At 36.6% G+C, this 21,852-nt stretch overlaps 2 protein-coding genes across 4 annotated transcripts; one reads left to right on the top strand and one right to left on the bottom strand.

Annotated features, from left to right (window-relative positions):
• Nucleotides 1-2,015: 2,015 nt before the first annotated feature.
• Nucleotides 2,016-11,355, top strand: LOC103421878 (uncharacterized). Of its 2 annotated transcripts, none has more exons than XM_029099761.2 (14): nucleotides 2,016-2,158; nucleotides 3,095-3,193; nucleotides 4,448-4,575; nucleotides 4,697-4,850; nucleotides 4,954-5,063; nucleotides 5,717-5,800; nucleotides 5,883-5,931; nucleotides 6,027-6,118; nucleotides 6,771-6,909; nucleotides 7,161-7,240; nucleotides 7,321-8,840; nucleotides 9,547-9,660; nucleotides 9,749-10,493; nucleotides 10,894-11,355. In XM_029099761.2, exons 2-13 carry the CDS (start codon nucleotides 3,101-3,103, stop codon nucleotides 10,318-10,320), a joined length of 3,135 nt encoding a protein of 1,044 aa, XP_028955594.2. In that variant the 5' UTR covers nucleotides 2,016-2,158; nucleotides 3,095-3,100; the 3' UTR covers nucleotides 10,321-10,493; nucleotides 10,894-11,355. The 2 variants fall into 2 exon arrangements, with proteins under 2 accessions (XP_028955594.2, XP_028955595.2); XM_029099762.2 differs by having other exon boundaries at nucleotides 2,018-2,158; nucleotides 6,777-6,909.
• Nucleotides 11,356-17,378: 6,023 nt separating this feature from the next.
• LOC103421864 (ethylene-responsive transcription factor RAP2-7-like) lies at nucleotides 17,379-21,465 on the bottom strand. Of its 2 annotated transcripts, XM_008359904.4 has the most exons (10): nucleotides 20,450-21,465; nucleotides 20,261-20,286; nucleotides 20,106-20,136; nucleotides 19,905-19,992; nucleotides 19,654-19,799; nucleotides 19,367-19,411; nucleotides 19,152-19,255; nucleotides 18,920-19,044; nucleotides 18,478-18,594; nucleotides 17,379-17,943 (listed from the first exon to the last, which is right to left on the bottom strand). In XM_008359904.4, exons 1-10 carry the CDS (start codon nucleotides 20,968-20,970, stop codon nucleotides 17,707-17,709), a joined length of 1,440 nt encoding a protein of 479 aa, XP_008358126.3. In that variant the 5' UTR covers nucleotides 20,971-21,465; the 3' UTR covers nucleotides 17,379-17,706. The 2 variants fall into 2 exon arrangements, with proteins under 2 accessions (XP_008358126.3, XP_008358134.3); XM_008359912.4 differs by lacking the exon at nucleotides 19,367-19,411.
• Nucleotides 21,466-21,852: the final 387 nt, after the last annotated feature.

Here is a 21,852-nt window from a genome sequence, read left to right as displayed (position 1 = left end):
GCAAACCCTTGGGATCCTGCTGAGCGACAAACACTCGCCGTTGGATTTCGATCCAAGGGCTACAAACAGGGGACCCATCTTAAAGTTATAATAATTGTAGCCGTTGGATCGAAATTCAACGGCCCGTGTTTGTCGCTCAGCAAGATCTCGAAGGTTTGCCTTGGAGAGGATCCAGTTCCTCTTTAAGTTACCGCTTTACTTATGTAAGTTCAAAGCAATGTGTTCAAGCTTTGTTTTCATTTTCGACACATTTTTTTTGCATCCCTTCCACCATTCTTGCTCCATGCTTCTTCACTCATGCTCCCTCCCAAATAATTCCCTCTATTTTAGTTTCCCTCAGGTTTTGTTGATGAAATGCATCATCACCAACAGTGCAGCTTAATGGCATGGCAAACACTTGCATAATTTATTGGGTAGCTCTACGCACGTGCCAGTTTTAGGTTTTGTTTGAGATTGTTTCTTCATAAACGCTTATGCAAGAAGTTTTTGCGTCATAGACAAGTTAAAAATTTTACTAAAAAATTTAAGCGTTCCTTTACAAATGCTTCTTTAAAAAGTGTTTTTGTGACCCATAAGAACTTTTAAATTTTTTTACCAAATTTAGTAGAAAAACGCTTTTAATTATAAAAAAAATACACTTTTAACCCATTTAGAAACAGTTTTTATATATGGAAAAATGTGTGAATCATGCTATATTCTCGTTCTTTAGCTCGTGTAACGTGGTATAGGGTTGGTTTTACTTTTGTTGATCCATGTTCTGGCATCCACAATGCAGAAATATTTTTTATATATATATACATATATATATATATACATATATATATATATACATATTATTATTTTTTAAACAAGAAAATGCAGAAATATTAAAAAACAAAAAAACTAGAGTTATCCTAGGATGAAGATGAAATGAATGGAGATTCAAAGATACATTAAAGCAACACAACCATTTGTGTTTCATAGTTTGGAGAAGGAATCCACAAATTTAGGATCCTGGGAGAACAACAAAAAAGTCAGAACATGTGTTGGTATGGCAATTAATGCCATGTTTTTTTGTAAATGAAGCTTTGGTGTGACTGCTCATCCATCCCTAATTCATTGACAACTTTTGCTGACCGACTCATTTGCTGGCATTTTCGACCATTCGTTTTATATTAGTTTAAAACTAACAGAGCATATATTTTATGTGTGTGAATAATTTCTTTTAATAAGCGTATTTTTTTATACTATTATTAAGAAAAGCCTTCTTGTCAAAATTTTCCTCTTTTTTTTTTCTTATTTTGTCATCTTTATGTAAATATTGTGTATCAAAAGTAATGGTAAAATTGAAAAAATAAGTATAATTGTCATTTTCTTAAAAAAAAAAGAGGTAAAATAGGAAAAATATGGATATGATTGTCATTTTATCAAAAGGTATAAAATTACTATTTTACCCTCTTTTTTGTCATTAATGTGGATAAAAAATTAGGGCAAAATAGGAAAAAAAAAAGAAAAAAAAGGTTGACAAGAAGAGTAAAGCAAAAGACCCTTATTTTTAAATTTTTCGCATATTGGATTCTCTCTTTATAAGGCTAAGGCCTTGGGGTTAGGTCAAGGGCTATATATATCTCTAGTAGGACCATTACACTATACATTTCTAAAAAATGTAGATAAGCCATCGACGTTTTTTTAAAAGAAAAAAAAGGAATCTTATTGGGTGGATAAAAACCAAATACAACATCGCAAAATGGCAAACACCACATCACTTATAAAAAAAATAAAAAGTAAAAATCGAAAAAACAAAATAAAAAGATGAATAAAAGAAATAAGTACGTTAATTAATACAAATAGAAAATACAAATTAAATAATATATCAATAATAAGAAATAAGCACGTTAATCAACACTTAAATAATAACCTAACCATCAACAATCACATACAAAATATAATTTTAAAATTTGGTCTCTTCGTTGGCTAGCCACAAAGGAAAGGTCAATGTTGGTAGTTAAATCGAAATCTAAGGGCATTATGCGGAAATAACCCATCATCCAAACAAGCCCTTCTTCCTCACTCTCTCTTAAAAAGCACCCCCTCGTATTCTCTCTCTCTCGCTGCGTTGCGATCCTCACACCACAATCTCATCCTCACAGATTCGTCCTCTTCTTCTCGATTCCCAACTGTAAGTCTCCTCTCTCTGCTCGCTCTTTCTCTCTCTTCTCTAACCCTAACCTCCCTCCGATCATCATTCCGTCCAATCTCCCAGATCCCTAATTGTTTTAATCATTTTATGTAAAATGGATTAGGTTTGAAATGAGTTTGTTTGGTTATTTCATCGGTGGCTGAGGCCATCTGATTGACCTCCATTTGCATCCTTGCCTTTGGTTCCTTCTGTTGCATGTCAACGATTCCGATTAGGTTTTAAATTGTGTATTTTAGTTTAATTTTGATGATTATTATCCCTTTTTTATTAATTTTTTTTCGAATTATGTTTTTTGTTGTTGTAATTGGTGCTCGATTTTGATTTGCTTTGCCGTAGATTTTGATCTGATTTGAGTTTCAGGATCGATTTGAATTTTGAGTTTGTTAATGTTAAAATGGCGCTGGATGGACTAATCTGGTTGTAGGGTTTCAGTTTGGGGATATGGCAGACTGTTGCGAGCTCAATTTTGCTGGTCTGGTTTACTGTGATTGGGATTTTTCTGGGTTTTTCCTGTTTTCTGATTTTGTTTGAAGTAATGGCTACTCGTATATGGCTGTTTCCGTAATGTGAATGCAGTTAAATGAACGATTGAGTGAATCGTTTACCATGATGCAAATAATCTTGCTGTTAAATGAAATATAGGTGACTTTGAGCTGCTACATTCAATGTTTGCTTCATTTTGCATTGTGTATGGTGTCGAATCCTTCTCTGTTAACTTCCTCGTTGTCAAATTTAACATATATTCTGTTTAATCTTTTCTTGCATTTATTCATTTGAATTTGTTTGCAATTTCTGATGTGTATTTTACTTCTTATTTGTGAGCACATACCCACTAAGGTACGCCATTGCTATATAGTTGCATTGAGTTTTGTGCATTTCATTTGCCTACTAACACTTTTTTGAAATGTTTTTAAGGTAATCATGAGTGACCAGGGAGAAAAGACTTGCCCTCTTTGCGCGGAGGAGATGGATTTGACAGATCAGCAATTGAAGCCATGCAAATGTGGTTATGAGGTATGGGATACTTACCCTCTCTCTCTGTCTCAATCTCTCTAGGGGTTGGAGGGAGGTTTGGTGGATACTTGTTCTCCTTTTCTCTAGATAGTGCCTTTACTGAATTTTGAACGGCATCATTACTCATTGTCATTTGACTTTTCACTTCTGATGGACTATTTGTAGATAAGCTTTTGAAATTCTAATATATTTGGTTATGTAACATATCTGATGCACTGTTCAAGTTATTTGGGAACTATTTACAGTTAACTAGTTGTGACTTCTTTCCAAACATAATATAAACAGCTCTATGTCAGTTATCAGTTCTGAAGTATAGTGGCAAGATGATGGAATTTTATAAGATAACTCCTGAACGTGGTGAGGCAAAGCACTATTGAGTCTCTTTACAGTCAACCATTAATACTACTGAACCATTTGACCCCACTAGATTGGGTCCAGGTTCTTCAGTGTGTAAATTCTGTTTTGACAACTTTAGTATTGTACTGTTTTTTCTATTCGGATTTGGTTCACAAATTGTCTTATGCTTCTGTAGAAACTTTCTCTGGGATCTGTGTTGGTCCCTCCTTTCCAAACTTGAGAAGTGGTCTTTGTTGTTTCGTGGCTTTAGTTGAGGAAGTTCTAGTAATGTGATTGCTCCTGTATATGCACTGAACCCTTCATGTTGATTCAGTGATATTTGAAACTCTTTTTCCGGCTGATGGAGAATTACTTGGAACCTTTTTCTTTTGCTAAAGTTAATATTTCACAATTTGTTTGTTGAGATGGATAGACAGGAGAGAACATTACGGAAGATAAAGGGATGAAATTACTTGTTTGATGGAAGGGGATGAAAGAACGAAAGTATAATTCTCTTATGTAACTTTCTTGAGTAGTTGGATTGAGGACAGTGTTAAAGTATCAAACTTTGCTTTTTGCCACCCCTCCTCATTTCCTTTCAAAGTTGAACAGATTTGGTTTTTTGAGAGTTCATTTCACCTTACTTGTATGACTGTATCTGGGTCAGGGTGTGTTTTTATTTTTATTATTTATTTATTCTGAAGCCCTGAACCTTTCCAAATGCATGCCATTGATATTTTGGATGATCCCTTCCTCCCCTGCGCTTTGCTTCTATAGAATCTTAATTCTAAATGCGTGCTTGAATTTGTTAATTGTGAATCTTTGTCTTTGTTTGTTTGTGTAATTTGAGAGCTGAAAGTTTTGCACAGATTGTATTGTCACGATCGGCTAATTTAGAAACTTTTAACTTGATCACAGATATGTGTTTGGTGTTGGCACCACATAATGGACATGGCTGAGAAGGATGAGACAGAGGGGCGGTGCCCTGCATGCCGCACTCCTTATGACAAGGAAAAGATTGTAGGAACGGCTGGAAAGTGTGTGAGGTTGTTAATCCATAAACCTTGTTTTATTTCATCAGATAGATAATTGCTTCCAACTTTAATTTGATAAGCAGCATCTGATTTTCTATTGCTTATACCTTTCTCAATAAATCTTTACCCACAGGCTGGTGGCAGAAATCAACACTGAGAAAAAGATGAAGTCTCAGAAGGCAAAGGTCAAATCTACTGAAGGGCGGAAGCAGCTGACTAGCGTGCGAGTAATTCAACGGAACCTCGTTTACATAGTTGGGTTGCCTCTTAATCTGGCAGATGAAGATGTAATTCTCCCTCTCTCTTTGGACTTGGACATATTAGTGTGCTAGCTCAATTCTCTGCTTTGGCTTGTAGAGACTCACTATTTTTTATGCATATGTTATGCAGCTTCTGCAGCGCAGAGAATATTTTGGTCAGTATGGGAAGGTTCAAAAAGTGTCTATGTCTCGAACAGCAGCTGGCGTCATTCAGCAATTTCCAAACAATACATGTAGTGTGTAAGTAAACCTGTTTTAATCATGTCTGGCACTAAAGTACTATTGTTGCATATGTTTTGTTATTTTTCGTACATTGCCGCATCTTATAGTTTGTTTATACAGCTCATCCCACTATTCTTCTAATTAGTTCAGAAGTTTATTTGTTAATTACGTACTTGTTACTTAGAAAGTTTAGTTTAGGTCACAAAAGCTTATTGACATTTGGAAGTGCAATTATCGTCTTCTCAGATTTTAGCCTAATCTATAGTGCTTTACGTTTTAGTTTCAGGTAACAAGTTAAACAATATTTTGGCGTTTAAACCAAACTTACCTTTTGCCCTTTCATAGAAAACAATTTTTTAGTATTTTGGTCTGTAGTTTTACATCTAACCTTTAAAACTAAATGGGAGATAAAATCTGATTGGTTCTAATGTCGAAAATATTTTTTGACTAGAATGAATTACCCCTATGTTAACATGCTTGTTTACAGTCAGTGTTATCCAACCAAACATCCCACACCCCCCAAATCCAACATACATTCAGCAAGTGTTTTTTTCTTTTAACTGATATAATGTTTGATTTTTTATCTATCTCCAATTTAGCATTGAGCATTTGCAACCTTCTGATTGCCTTTGTGTGCTTAATGTCTTTTTTCAATGTTTCTTTGTGTGCAGATATATTACATACTTGAAAGAGGAGGAAGCGATCCGTTGTATTCAAAATGTACATGGGTTCCTCTTGGATGGTAGATCTTTGAGGTACACACATGCTTACAGTTATTTAAATTTGTTCTTTCAATAATTTTGTAGCCAGTATTATAGTCCTTACATGTTTTTTCAGGGCTTGCTTTGGGACCACAAAATATTGTCATGCATGGCTGAGGAATGTGGTATGAATCATTTCTTGGTCTATCTGGCTTATGAATTTCTTTTGTCTTGTAGCTCTGTTGAATCTGAATTGAGATTGACTTTTTGTTGTTTCCAGCCTTGCACCAATCCTGATTGTTTGTATCTGCACGAGGTTGGGTCTCAGGAGGATAGTTTCACTAAAGATGAAATAATTTCTGCATACACTAGGTATTTAGTTCTCTACCCTGGTCATTTTTTTGTTAATGACCTGTGTACTGCCCTAATCTCTCTCTCTAAAATAACCAGTGCACTGTGCTTGTTTTGTTGATTTTAAGAATCTTAAGGAGGTTTTGAAAGAGGTATTTATTATGGCTAAATATTCTGAAGCTTATGCTAGAGGTATGTTACCAATGAGATGAGCCTTAAAAAATCTTTCGTTTCACCATGAAGCATTTAAAAAAGTTGGTGAGGCACAATTTGTATGTCCTCCTAAATCAACAGCACTTTCAATAAATCTGGAATTGTAACCTGAGATCTCCTTTGTACATAAACTCCTTTGTTCAGCTTAATGCTTATCATGTTGTCTGTAGTATTGATGAGCTTTCTCATATAAATTCATCCCATAAATTTTGATATGGTCCCTTCTTTTAACTGCATTGAAATTCAAAGTTCATTCATAAATGTTACATTATAGTCATTGAAGAGAAATGTGGAACTGACTGTTTGAGAAATATATTATACCTTAAAATGCTCTAATAACGCCCAACTTTTCTTTCTAGTTTAATTTCTATCGTTTTCTCTTGGTTCGTGTTTTTTTTTTTTTTTAAATTTGCATAGTGTTTTCCTTGAATGACTTAATAATTACTTAACTGTTTTGAAGGAGTAGGGTACAACAAATTACTGGTACAGAAAACAGTATGCAACGGCGTTCAGGGAGTGTTTTGCCACCACCACTAGATGATTATTGCAACACCAGTTCTGCTTCTGCTGCAGGACCAATTATTAGAAATGGTTCAAGTGTAAGTGTCATATTTAAGTAGGAAACTCATGAATTGTAAGAATAAGCTGGTTAGCATCATGACTATTGGCTTATTTTCTTATGGTATTCTTGTTTGTTTTTCATAATATGTTTTAGGTTGATGGGGTAGTGAATTCTACGAGTTTTCCAAGTTTAGGCTTTTTGGATATTTAGGGTTCAATAATAACTGGTTAAAAGGTGCAAGTTTGAGTCATATTTCCTCGTTCTGATTTTTACCCCCTAACCTCGCAGAATACTGAAAGTCTTATTAGAGGTTCTCCTCCAAATGGAAGCTCTGGTAGATCTATTGCTCTTCCAGCTGCAGCCTCATGGTATCTGGTTATTTGTTTTTGGCCTTTACATTGTTTGTATGATTTTATTAAATTCTAAACGTGCTGAATGCACATTGCAGGGGAACACGTGGTTCAAACTGCCAACCACCAGCTACACATATAATAAGTTCAAATGGACATCCAAAACAGAAACCTGATACTGTCAGTTGCATGCTGCCATTTTCTTCAGCAGCTGTTGCTTCTGTTCAGTCATCTACAGTGCATAATGATGCTGGAAAGAGGTCAGCATTAAATGAAGAAAGTCAGGCTGTGCATGCTAAATCTAAACCAGAATCATTGAAGATTGTGAAACAGCGTAGTGGTGTGGATTGTGAAAATGATCTGTCTGACAAACCTGCTGCACCCAATGAAGGCTCTGCTTCTGTGAATGTAGACAGCCAGTTATCTGCCCCATCAGTATCCAAGGACAATGATAGAGGCAGTAGCATGCAGGCAAACATTAGCAATCCCACCAACTATAATCATCTATCTTACAGTTCTCGTCATGAAAAAGAAAACATTTTTTCTGCTGAAGAAGTGGTCCAAAACTTGTGCTCTGATATCCCTCTAATGAGCATTGATAGAAATGCCAAGGTTGAACATTCCAGTGTAGTCAGACCTAATAGTTCCCTTTCAGATAACTCCTTTATTAAATCGCCTCGGAACCAACAATATTGTGCTGAGCAATCTAGAGAGCCTCCAACAACTGGTGAGAAAGCTGTCACACCTGTTAATGGGGTGTGTGTTACAAGGGAACAATCCAACTGGACCCTAGATTCGCAAGCCCAATTAGTGCCAAGTACATCTTCAGAAGTGGAAGAGGATGTACTATCTTTTGACAATCAAAGACTCAAGGATCCAGAAGTGAGTCGGTCAACATATTTGCCTAGTTTGCCTAATGCAGTACATGCTCCTAACCACTCTAGGTCTCCTTTGTTGCATAATGAGGCTTATGGTGCAGTTTATTCCAATGCTGATCGTCTATATGTAGATAACAAAGTTAGGGACAGTTCACTTCTATCTTCGTCCAATGTTTCAATAACATCTAATGGATACCCTGAAAACATGGTAACCAGATCTTCTGGTTCAGAGAGGCCATTGGAGCATTCCTATCCTCTTCTAAATGACATCCCAGGGAAGCACACTGGAAGATTCCTGGATGATGCAGCAAATCCTGATTTCAGTACTGCTGTTGACAAGGGAGAGAGTAGCATAATCTCAAATATATTATCGATGGACTCACTAACATGGGATGACTCACTAACATCACCACAGCATTTCTCCAAATTCTTGGGTGAAACTGATGGACAGTCTGGAGCTCTCAAAATGTCTAGTCCTTGGAAAGTACAAAATAACAATCAGTCCAGATTCTCTTTTGCAAGACAGGAGGATGCTAAAAATCAAGCATTTGATGTACAGTCATCTCTGAATGTTGGCGGGCAGTTTTCTAATAACCAGTCATTCCACCAAGGCTTCTCTGATAATAGAGATTTATTTTTGGATAATCTAGGAATTGGCAATGGTTTCCCATCTAGTACTTTTGAAGAATCTGAAAATCATGCCAGCAATCATTTAGCTTTTTCTTCTAACAAGCTTTCTGGTGAGTATTGTCTGGCTTTACGGAGGACTCTTCTATTTCATATTTATTGAGTTTCACGTTATTTGCTGCTTTCCATTTGGTTTGTCATGTCTTTCTTTTTGTGCCTTGTATAATGTTTTGTTGGGTCTTCTTCATATGCACTTTTGGTACCATGTTCTTTCTCGATGTTTAGTGGGCTTGCATTTTGTATGAAGTCAAGACTTTGTTATTGATCCCTTTCATCATCTGCTCGCCCATGTTACTGGTTGATATATTTTTAAACCCCTTCTAACAATGTGTCCGAGTCCTTTTCGCTAATGTCTGAGAGTGGTTTTTATACTTATTGGGTGTTCTTTGTTTCCATCTTCAATAGTTGCCATATCTTTCTCTGCTGTCTGCTCTGACGTTGTGAGAAAGTAGATCTTTGACTGTTGCGATTGAAATTCCTTTTAAGTAAATATTTTCAAATTTTGTTTCCAGACCTTTGGATTATCTGATAAATCGGTGGTGTTGATTAACTGTTAATTACAGCTTTAAGTTTTTTTTATTTTTTTTTCCCCAAGCAAATTCGTTCTTGTGTTTTGTTAATACTTGAACTTGGGTTTCACCTTAGTTGTCTATGTTGATTGATTTTATTGTGATTCCATTTTACTTTGTTCTTTTGTGCTGCCGCCTGGGTGCATTTTTCTGCCTAGTTTGGTTTCTGACCCTTGTTTGTAACTTTCAGCGGTTTCAAGGGCTCAAATTTCTGCTCCTCCTGGATTCTCTGTGCCAAGCAGGGCACCACCTCCGGGCTTTACTTCTCATGAGAGAGTGGATCAGGACTTTGACACTCTGTCTGGTTGGTTAACAAATATCTTTTGGGTTTTAATTTTCTAATTTATTTCCTTGTACATGTTTAATTGTTGATTTCATTATCTACTGCTCAGGGAATCATCTGTATGATAATTCATCTTTGTTGAGAAACACATATCAACCTCAGGCAACTGGAAATATTGGGAGCTCCGCAGATATTGAGTTTATGGATCCAGCTATATTGGCAGTTGGAAAGGGGAGACTGCAAGGTGGGCTTAACAACCAAGGCCTAGAAATGAGATCAAACTTCCCTTCGCAGTTAAGTGGGTATGAAAATGATGCAAGGCTTCAACTATTGATGCAAAGATCACTGGCCCCACAACAAAATCTTAGATTTCCTGATTTTGGGGATGGTTTTTCTCACGTCAATGATTCTTATGGTTTCTCCTCAAGGCGTTTGGAGCAGTCCCAGGCTAGCAATCTTTCTCCTTTTTCGCAAATGTCCCTTCAACAGTCCAGAAACCGGGGCATGTCAAATGGCCACTGGGATGGGTGGAATGAGGTTCAGGGTGGAAGCAATGTAGGTATGTCAGAGCTCCTGAGAAATGAGAGACTAGGATTCAACAAGTTTTACTCTGGTTATGAAGAATCAAAGTTTCGGATGCCCAGTTCCGGCGATCTATATAACAGAACATTTGGGATGTAATCATGCAATATAATAGCTTTTCATGGCTTTGGGAATGTTCAAGTGGAGGAGTTGAGGGCTGTGTGGTGTTGTGACCTTGTACTCAAGGATGGGACTGACTCATAACTGGTCTTGCTCTCGGCAGCCTGATGTAGGGTCAAACTCCCGTACTTTTGGGGTCTGTAATCCTGCAGGTAAGAATCAAATACTTGGTTAGTTTTTCCTTTGGGTATTTACACAGTTTTTGTTTTACTAGTTGGTTACTTGGTTACAGTAAAACTAAAACTGTGGCATGTAAATAATTTTTGCTGGCTGTTATGTGGTCGGTTTGCCAATTTTTGTCCATCCATTTATTTTTCAGTTAAAAGCTAATTTATAAATCCAGTAGTGCCCGTGTAATTTAAAGGGTCATTGCCTGCTCACTTCGTTTTTATCTATCAGTGGTTTCCTTTTACGCCTGAGCATCTATTGTGCATTGAACAAGGCTCTGTGGCCTGCCACAGCCTTTGTTTCAGTTTCTAGAAGTGCTACATCATAAGTTGGTGTGAATTACTTGCATGTTCTTTATTCTTTCTACTTTCTATGCGTATGCAGGTGAGGCGATAAATGCTTGATGCGAATGTTGTATTGTGGGTTGCTGTATGTGGTTGATTTTCGACCGGCTGATCATCCCCAGATGATGAGTATTCAACTCCCTGCTGTACTGATATATGATTGTTGCTCTCACAACTAAACGGATGAAATCTGACCCTTTTGGGAGTTTTATACCGCGTTAACTAACATGACAAAACGGATATTAATGAATTACACCTTTTTTATCTGTTTCCCTTTACTTGTGTTTGTATTGCCTATGCAAAGTTGAAAACAGAGTTACGAGTGATCGGAATTAAAATGTATTTCGTTTCATCCGATTATATTCTGAGTTTGGGGTGTGTGCTGTAACTAAGGCGTCGTAGGTAGTTTAGTATTTGTATTTTAACTTGTATCGGTTGGTGTAGTTAACGACGTTTTGATGAAGCATTTTGTTGCCGAGATATCGACATATTTTTCGTTTAACTTGTGATAGCTGCTGTACAACTACTGGTTGGAATTTTAGGTATCCATCAACTTCTTCTCAAGGCTTACCGACTTTGTGGCTCATTTTTGCCTTAGACTTGTGTCCGATAGCCTCATTTTATTGACCAGTCACTTTCAGGCTATTCGATGTCAACAAGCTCATCGATACCACTCACTTTGTGGTCGTTTGATGTCAACAAACTCATCGACATGTTATTGATTATTGAGACTTCCGTCCATGTTATTGACATAACCGCTAATTTAGGATGTTTAACGCACGTTTGGAACGAGAGATTTCTGTGTTGATGTTTTCGTTTTTCACTTTGTTTTATCAACGGGGAGTGAGTTTTACCAAAAAAATAAAATAAAAGTAGCGGAGTTAAATTTTTTGTTCTTGATTATTAACAATTCGAACAATTGCCGGCATCAAATCGTCAAAATTAAACAAAAGAATTATAGAAATTAAATTGTTCTTATTGTTTTATTCCTATTACCGAGATTAAGCTAATCTAAATCGCACAATATTATTAGAATCGTCGTTCGTTAATATCAGTAATAATTAAGTATCAGACTCGTCCGTGTAAGTCTAACGTTGACATTCATTACTAACAAGTATATAAGAGTCCTTTTGCGGAACAATTTTAAGAATGACGACATGTAGCCAAGTATTCCTCAATACTAGTACAATCTCTCAATCACATGTGCTCTTTGGTCTCTTGTAAAAGTCTACATTTTCTTTTACTTCATACTGAAGGTAAAGAAAAACACCCCTTAGGCCCACAACAACATCGAAAGCCTCCCAGTGTTATTCAGTGCCACGTGTTCAATGTTTGTTTAAGAACCCAACATTTCCAATCGACCAATTTTAGGTGGGCAAGTGGAAGATCCGAGCCATAAGAACCCAATTGGACTTTTGGCCCACCATGTGTTTCACGACTTTATCGATGTCTATCTTGCATTGTGCATACTCCCTTTTAGCCCAATCTTTGATGTAAGAAAGGAAGGGTGGGTGGGTTTGGAAAGCGATATTGTAATCTAATTTATCGAAAGGAGAATTCGATTTTAGGTGTACTGGAAGGGCAACGCTTGTTGTAATAGCGAATTAAGATTATGCCAAATCGGATCAATGGTCCGCTAGTGATAGGGTATTCGGAACATAGCTCTTGTAGTAAAAAAGTTAGGATTTAAGCCCTTGTGGTGCGTGGTGAATATTGTTGACAATTTTCCACCGGGACTATTTCCTAATACCCTATCACCACGAAGACCATTAATCCACTTAAGTCTTAATATTAAAGACTCTATTTGTGATTAATTGTATAAGAATTACTTAAGGAAAACTAACGAAAAGTCCAAAAAAAACTTCTCTTTTAATGAAAAGTCATTTTTAAAAATATAGTGAATAGTACCAGGGAAGGTATAAGTGTGGTTTTTTGTTAAAAATGAACAGTACCAGTAGTGTTTTGTTAAAACTTCCAATTACTTATGCTTATAAGTGCTTTAACGTGAAAATTATTCACATTTTTATAAAAGAATCAGGTGCATCTTGGAAAGCAGTTGAAAGTGCTTCTCCAGAAAGCGCTTCTCAGAAAAGTAGTTCAAAATGCTTCTCACGTGCTTTTTTGAATGCATTTTAATATTTCATATTAACTTTTTTTAAATTTTTATGCCAAACCACACGCTTTCGATTATTAAAAAAACGTTTTTAGCCCTTCTAAAAATTCTTTAACATGCGCAAAGCAAATTGTGAGTATTAGACCTAAAATGCAAATTATAATGAATTTTGGAAATCCAATTTTGGTGGTTGCAAAGGAAGAGGAAGATCTCCCAACCCTCCAACACTTATCTTGTACAAGTGGAGGCAGGGCTTCCAACGCAAAGTATACATACAAATAATACAACAACACAAAGTATACGGGACTGCAGTTGCAGTTGTGGCCATTGAAATCGAATGCAAATTTTACAGGTGCTTTAAAAGTCACTTTTCTTTGTCTTCTCATGTGACTCACATGTCCACATTTTTTACGGTTGTGTTTGGTTTAGCATGTCGACATATTTAACAACAAAACATGAAGAACTTGATTGCGATGTCATGTACATAGCATTGTGTGTTGTTAGACCGGGACACTACCAATGACAGTGTATCCCGTGTATGTACGTCCTTCAAAGAAAAGGCGTAAACACGGCTTCCTAGACAACCCAATAGAATAAACAAGATCCACCATGTCGATACATAGAGAGGCCAACTTCCATGACACACGGAAGTGCTATGAAAGTCATCGGCAGCGGAACCAAAATGAAATAGGTTTACTGTCATCGTAACGTCTTATTATATTACAACAATACAACAATATGTGAAGAGAAATTTATAAATAACATTATATTATGAGCTGAGACATCAAGCGGTGTTTTATGGGTTGAAACATCACAGTGACAAGACTTGGCATTCGTATCGTGTTTCCCGTGTTCGTGTTATTTTCATGTCATACCCGATATCTTAATGGGTCGTGTCGTGGAACGCCCATTAAAATAAACGGGTAAAATGACCCGACCCGAAATTGTCCCGATAATATTAACAGGTAATATGATCTGACCCGTTAGCCGTTAAAGAAAATATATCTTAAACCAATAAATAATCAAATGAAAAGCATAATACTAAATAAGTATATATATACCATATTGTCATATTCAAAACATAAAAATGCATTTTTCTTTTAAGTATATTTTCGCTTACCTAAATTGATTGCTCTAGCATTTTTTTTGCAAGACTCGTATTTGTATTGTCTATAATTTCGCTTCCAAGATCTCGTTCTGTTCCCATTATAATCTCCACGGACTCCTCATCACTGAGGTTTACTGAATCTGAATCTCTAGCATCCATTGCTTCTAAAACAAAATGGGTATAAATTAATTAAGGGAACTTTAATGAAAAGCACCTGGTACTGTTCACTTTAACGAAAAACCATATTTTTACACTAAAAAGTCAATCCTGGTACTATTCACTTTACCATTTATTTTGTCCTTATCATTAACTCAAAGTTTTCAAGCCCTTTTCATTAGTTTTCCTATTAATTAATAGCTTAATTAATTAAGTAAAGTCTTTAATAGTTTTTTAATTAATGTATAAGTGTAAAAAATATAGAAAAAATATATAAACGCTCGTTATGACAAGCTTTACAACTTTCATGAAGAGCTTAACTTTGAAATTCGCCACTATAATCATATAAATCATAGATCAAAATTTAACCGTTGATTGTTGTTTACATTTACACTTCATTGTTCTCATCAAATTTTGTTTTTTCAGATTTTCTTTTTTCAAAACATGATCTATTACAGGATGCAGAAAGATGAACGGTTTGGATCGTTGATATTATATTCAGAGTTTTACTGTTAGTGAAAATATTGCTTGATGTTTATAAAGTTTCTACAAACTATATGACATCAACTCATATTTCAGTTAACTGTAAATATCGAAACGTGATACCAAAGATTTGAACCATTTATCTTCTTATATTCGCCAGATGATCATGTTTAAAAAAATGAAATTCAGTAAGAAGAATAAAGTATAAATGACAATCGACGGTTAAATATAAATTTAAGGTTTATGGATTATAGTGTTGGATTTTGAAGCTGACCCCTTCATGAAAGTTGTTAAGCTTGTCAATAAGAGTGATTGTATATATTTTTTTTTTTTTACATTTTTTACACTTCTACAAAAATTATTATTAATTTTTCCCTCAAATAAAAAACATTATTCATGAGGGTTTGGAGGATTTTAAAAATCTAAACGATAATGTAAGTGTAACCATTATCTACTCATGGAGGAATAATGATGAATCACGAGTGTTTATATATTCTTTCACATTTTTCATACTTGTATGTATGTCTTCTTAGTTCTTACCTATACACATAAGGGTGTGCTATCCACACACCTTTTTTATTTCTCACACATCCCTTATTAATTTATGTCCATTAATATTCTTCAATTTATCCGATCTGACTGCCGAAAACTGAAAAGGTAAGTAAAAAGGGATGTGTGGATATCACACCCCTACAAATACTATACTAGTTTATTTTAATTTTGGACAACATGTTAAGTAAAATTTATCCTAGTAATGATAATAAGGAACTCTCATAATAAAAATAAATAATGACTAAAACTTTTTTATTTTAACTTATATAGAATAATAATACAAAACTATATATTTAATATAGAATATATTGTATATATTAATATGGCTATTGTATTTTATAATAAATCTTTTAGTAATTAAACTTTAAAATTATCAAAATAATTTTTTTCTTAACCGGTCGAAACAGGTTACCCACGTGTTACCTGCATGTATACCTATTAAGAACCCGTTAGGTCACCTGAAAATGACCCGATTAGTTATCGTGCTGATCTGAAACTTGTTATTTTTGTGTCGTATCACCGTGTCATGTCAGAAACTGCCATATCTAAGTGACATTGAACATGTTCCGTATAATTTCTTCCATCTCTTCTCAAACACTGCCTCAAAAGCACTAATAAATTTAAACTTATCCAAATCAAACAGCTCCACACCCACCCACCCACCCACCACCCCCACATCCCCATCAAACCATGGACCAGCCAAGCCCCGGGCCACCCCAATAGACTGAATAGGGAGATGAATTGAAGAGTGTAAACAGGTACTGTTCGTTAATAATAGAGTAGGGAAGCTTTCAAACCTATCAATTTCCCTAATGTAGGTTCTAGTTAACAACTACTTCCAAAAATGAAAGCAATCAAAGTAGATGGACAATGACAAATACATCAAAGAACTTAGATGGACCGGATACACAGACAACCACATTAGCGTTATGAGCGAGAGTTTGTACGAGTGTGATTTGACAATAATACATGAAAATCTAATGAAGGAGAATGGCATCTGATTTGATGAAATAATTTGTGCCACTCACAGTCACAACCTCAAAAGGCTACATCGACGTGGGTCTTCCAGTTCAAATTATTATGCAGAAAAGTCATCCAAAAACATATTATTGGTCTATCTTATATGCTTATATTTCTTCTTTTTAGTTTAATTTTAATTTTTCTTTTCCATGTTTTGTAGTGCAAAACAAATAAAAAAAGGTTTCTCTTTTCTTTGGACTAATGTCACTAATCATAGAAGATTTTATTCATTTTGGATTGCAAATGAGCTGCTTAGAGCTCGTTTGGAAAATATTTTTAAATGATTGAAAACGCTTTAAAAATATATATTTTGGATTCCAAAAGCACTTAAAGTGTGTAAGCATTTAACAAGATTAGGATACTATCCTTTCATGAATCCTACTTATTTGCTTAGTGAGTAAATTATATAATATTATATTACATACTCAAGATTACACCTACCAAACACACACCAAGTGATTTATAGAATTTAGTGTGGATAGAATTTTGTATACCTCAATTTGAAGAAGAGTCACTTTTATGATAAAAATTCATAAGTAAGACACTCATTTCATACAACTGGTGATTCGGTGAAAGAATTTTTCTCCACTTTTAGAAGCAAATCACAGCTTACAATCCTCACAATCAAATCACAATTTGACAAATATTCGCTTTTCTGTTTACACATTTAACTGTGATTTATACGTCTCAACTTGTAACGAAGCATTGTTCTAAATTGTAAGGAGTTTAGCAAGTATATGATTCTGGTCTTTGAAAGGATGCAAAGGACAATCTTTCCGACAGAAAGGTGCGTTGAAGTTTCATGTCAACTTTGTCACAAGCTTTGCTTTCATTGTAAAGCAATCACAAACAATTCCTTCTCTCGACTTTGTTCCTCTTCCCACTGGCAAGCATTATGTACAGGACCATCACTAAGTTGTACTTCTACAGAAGCTCATCACGCTTTTGGCGCAAACGGTACTTTGACTGCACCAGCATACTTTCCAATAGCGTGTGAGCGATTGTTCCTAACAAGATTTGTGTCGCGAGGTTTTGTGGGCCGAACCAGCGACAAGTGAACAAATGCGGGACACAAGAATTATGGCTCATATGCTAAAACAACCTTAAAGGAGCTGACTATTAACAATTTCTTTCTGATCAAAAGTAGTTTTAGAAAGATGAGATCCCACCATATCCACTTGATGCATTTACATGAGAGCTCAAGTTCGTTACAAATATTTCTTGAGAATAAATACAAATCGACAAAACAGTACTGATATGTCCAACTGAGTGGTAACGACAGGAAAAGGAGTCAGAAATCGAGTTGCAGTCTATGTATAAATCTATATTTTGATCATACAAAGAATCCGAAGGCCACCGTTGGCATGGTTGGTTTCTGAATTTGGAGGGAAAGTCTGCCGCGGCTTTCGCTTGGTGGTGCTTTATTGAGATGTGCGAGTGGTGGCCGCGGCTGGTGAAGTAAAACAGAGATTGAGGGCAGTTGGGTTTGGCGGTTGTAAGAGGTGGACAGCAGCGGCTGGAGCGTTAGCTGAAAATGAGAATCCTGATGATGCTGCAGTAGAGAACAGTGGCATTGGGGTAACCTGTCCATGCATTTGCCAAGCCCAGTTGGGGTGTCCTTGAGATCCTAATGCAAGTCTCTTCTCTGTTGCGTTTTCCTGACAAATAAATGATTCAAGAGTAAATTTTTTTCATTAATAAATACTAATATTTTATGTAAGAAAAATCTTCATCCTCGTTCCCCCAAATTACTATAAGATTTCATAGTCCTTACAATTACAAAATGCAACTTCCTCTCATGCCTCACATAAAACAAGAGCTAAACCGGAAAAGGCATTCTTTGCATGAAACAGAGTTTTGATTCTTATTACAGCAGCACCGGTTAAAAGACAGTTCAGCATTTGTAAGTATACCAAGTTTTGATATTGTATAAACCACAAAACTACGAATAGTTACAACAGGACAAGTCTAGCCATGTTGTTATTATTTAACATCTCTTTAGCTACAAAGTTGTGTTCCCTGGTAACTTCATAAGTTATGTTCACCTACCAACATGACATTGTGCATACAGGTTGAACTACGATGGTTATTGAAAAAAGGGTACTTGTAGGGTCCAAGGATTAAAACAAAGTCATAAAGCTAATAGAATTGGACTCAAGTTGTGTCACTATAGACCAAGCATTTAAACTCACCTGATTGGAAAAGTAACTAGGATATACACCGTTCCACAATGGTGGATGGTGATCTGATGTCATTACTAGCCCTTTAAAAGGTGGATCACTCATCGTTAAGTTCACATTGTGCTCCACCTGCAAAGTCAGAAGAGAATGTTTAGTTTTAGCACAGAGAGAGAGAGAGAGACTGAAACGTGTTAATTTTATTTTGACAGCTACGAAAAAGAAAAGGCCACAGATGAACTCTATATTAGCTCCTCTTTCACTTTCCAAGTTCATACAAGTGAGTTTCAAAAATGTTAAGATAAGCAACAGGATATTTTACTGTCTGAAACCTTAAAACCTTCCAGCCAAAATATTAGGAAAACCTTCAAGAGGGCTTCAAGAACTTTATGAAACTTGGGGCTTCTCAAGATGAAACCATATGTAAAGGAAATGATACGTATCAAACTCATTTTACCCTTTTTCCATTGTGCACGTCAAAAGGGCCAGAGTGGAACTGAAGTCGCCCTTCGCCTTCCTTTCGACCCTTGCCAAATGAGGGGGGAGATATCCCCAAATTTAGATCAAGATTGTGATTGTCATCTGCATTGTAGGAACAAACAAATCAAGTACAATCCTATGAAGACAAATTTCTTGAACTTTTTTCTGACGGCAATAACTCAACTAGAAAATTATTTGTAAAACTATACCTTCATTACCAGCCTCAGACATCATCTCCCCTTCATATGTGCTTGGCTCAAAGTTGGTGACCGCTTCCCTTCCATTATATTTGATTGCTGTCTTGTCATAAGCCCTAATTTCCAGAAAAATCAAAAGGGAGAGATGTGTTGGATGGAACCCTAATGAGGTTGAGAATTCAGGGTAATAAATTCAACAGGTAGAGTGTAATTCATGACATTAGGACCTTGCAGCTTCTACTTCACTGTCGAATAGCCCAAGATATATATACCTGCATGCAAGCATTGTAACCTCCATGATGAAACCACCGTCCCCACAACATTTATTTTTTTCTGAGAAATACGCACTAGGACTTGTTTTTCAGACAACGAAAAGAGAAGACTGACAACAGATTGAGAATTAATCCAAAATCAATTCTCAGTTCAAAGTTCAAAACCAAGCCACTATGATTATGTGGGTTACAACCAAACCATACAGCACAAAATTGAAAACTCCACAAAAATAATTCCTCACTTTTTTCCGAGGAACTGTCCCATTCGAGCTTCCCATCGACCACATTTGTGGAGTGTAACCCCTCTATATCTAGAGCTGCCCCTCGAGAAGCCAGTACTCTGCCGACGCAGTATGTGCACGAATTCTTCCTTTGTCAAATTCTTCATCTGCTCATTCATTAGAAGAAAAAAAAAAAGATTAAAACCCGATCCCACTCCCCATTACAAATTAATCAAGATTAGGTTAACGAAGAAACATATGCATCATCCAACCTGTTTCAGATCATCCTCATAATCACTGAGGTTGTAATTGATATCAGCATCAACTCCTCTGAACTTAATCGCAGCTCGGTCGTAGGCTCTAAATTCAGCAAACCAAATTTAAGAACAATAGTACATACAGTTCCCACAATAATCAAATTATCTAAATTCCCAAACAGTATCCAAGCAAAATAACGGAGTAAGTCTTTTTACCTAGCCGCAGCATGAGCAGTGTCAAATCCACCTATATGTCAAAACCCAACACTTTACTTTCATCAAAAAATTTCCAAATAGTAAATCATGACAAATAATTAGATTAATTAACACTAATCCAAGTCAATCAAATAGACAAGGTCAAAAATCCATACCCAAATACACTTGTTTCCCACAGTCCCTGCACCCAATCAAAAATTAATAAATCGGATTAATACCAAATTGGGACGGATGCACTTGAATCTTGCATTCAAATTCAAAAAATCAACTCAAACGAAAATAACCCATCCAAAATTAAATCATACTTAGTAAACCCAAATTGAGTAAATCAAAACTGGACTAACCAAATGTGCGATTCCCATCTACCAGTTCTTCTGTAGAAGGTGACCCCTCTGTACTGAGAGCTTCGAGACCTCGGTCCTCTCCTGCTCTTCTTCGCCTGCTGCTGCGGCGGCGGCGCAGCTGGTTGTGGTGGTTGCTTCTGTTGAACCAACCTGACCTCTCCGGCGCTGCCACGAGTGAACCCAAGCTCCATCAGATTCTTCCTCACCAACGGCGATGATGAAGAGGACTCCCCCTGCCCTGGCCAATTGTTCAAGCCTCCAGTGACCGGAAACAGCTCCTTGGTCACGACGACGTCGTCGTCTTCCTCTTCTTCTCCGCCCCTGACCTTGAGAATACCGAAGTTGAAGATCGTGACGGCGTCATTTCTGGCGGCGCGTGCGGAGCACGAGTCGTCGTTGGTGCTGGACGCGTCGGCATTGACAACGGACGAGTTGGACGTCCCCGACTCGTCCATTTGGGTGCCGCATGATGCGACGTCGTTTTGCCCAGAAACGACAACGTTCAGATTAAGATCCAACATAGCTCCTTTTTTTCAAATTTAGTCCTTCCAAATTCAGCTCCGGCTCCTACACGTTCAGCACTCCCCACTCAGATGACCGTCGATACCGGATCTAACCGGACGGAGGAGATCAACCGAACCAGACACCACTACAATACACCGAGAAGCACACGATCGGAGCTCAAACGTGAAATATACATAGACTAGACGGTGCGTCGGCGATCGCGGGAGAAAGCAAAGCAAGAGGCTGGAAACGTCGTCGTTTCCTAAGCCAGTGAGTTAGTAATTTGCATTTAATCGGCGGCGAGGGGAGGTTGAGAGTGGAAATCTCAACGGCGTCGTTTGAGCTGTGTGTGCTGTGATTCCGTAACCATAAGCCATAGAGTCATAGAGTCATAGGATATATAATATCATAGGCTCTCAGAGGGAGGAGAGAGAAAGAGAGGGAGGGGAGAGAGAGAGGTGAGAGGACGTGTGAGGGAACATTTCAGACCCATTTTAAAAGCATGGGAACATATAATTTAACATTTTTTCTATTCATTTATCAACCCGTTACATCGTTGCCCGGTCACCTCGACGTCGCCAAGAGGCTTTTTTTTCTCTCTCTAGGGTCTAGCGACTCTAGCCTCATTCTGTGTATCGTACATGGAAACGCCCGTCTATGAGTTTATGCCAACTACCCATTGCCCGTTGCCGACCTCAGAGCAATTCTGGCGTTGCAAAAGTCTCCTAGGATAAGTTATTATTAAATAGCCTCTAATAATAGTAATTGTCTTTTAAATATTCATTCCTACACTGAATAACCATAACAATAGGTAATAAAATATTAATATTTTTTATTTTATAAAATAATACAAAATAATTTTATTTGTAATTTCGGATAAGATTTGTAATCGTTCTCGT

The sequence above is a fragment of the Malus domestica genome, chromosome 03 (genome assembly GCF_042453785.1).
Source record: "Malus domestica chromosome 03, GDT2T_hap1".
NCBI classification, from domain to species: Eukaryota; Viridiplantae; Streptophyta; class Magnoliopsida; order Rosales; family Rosaceae; genus Malus; species Malus domestica.
This window is presented reverse-complemented; position numbering and strand designations above follow the sequence as displayed.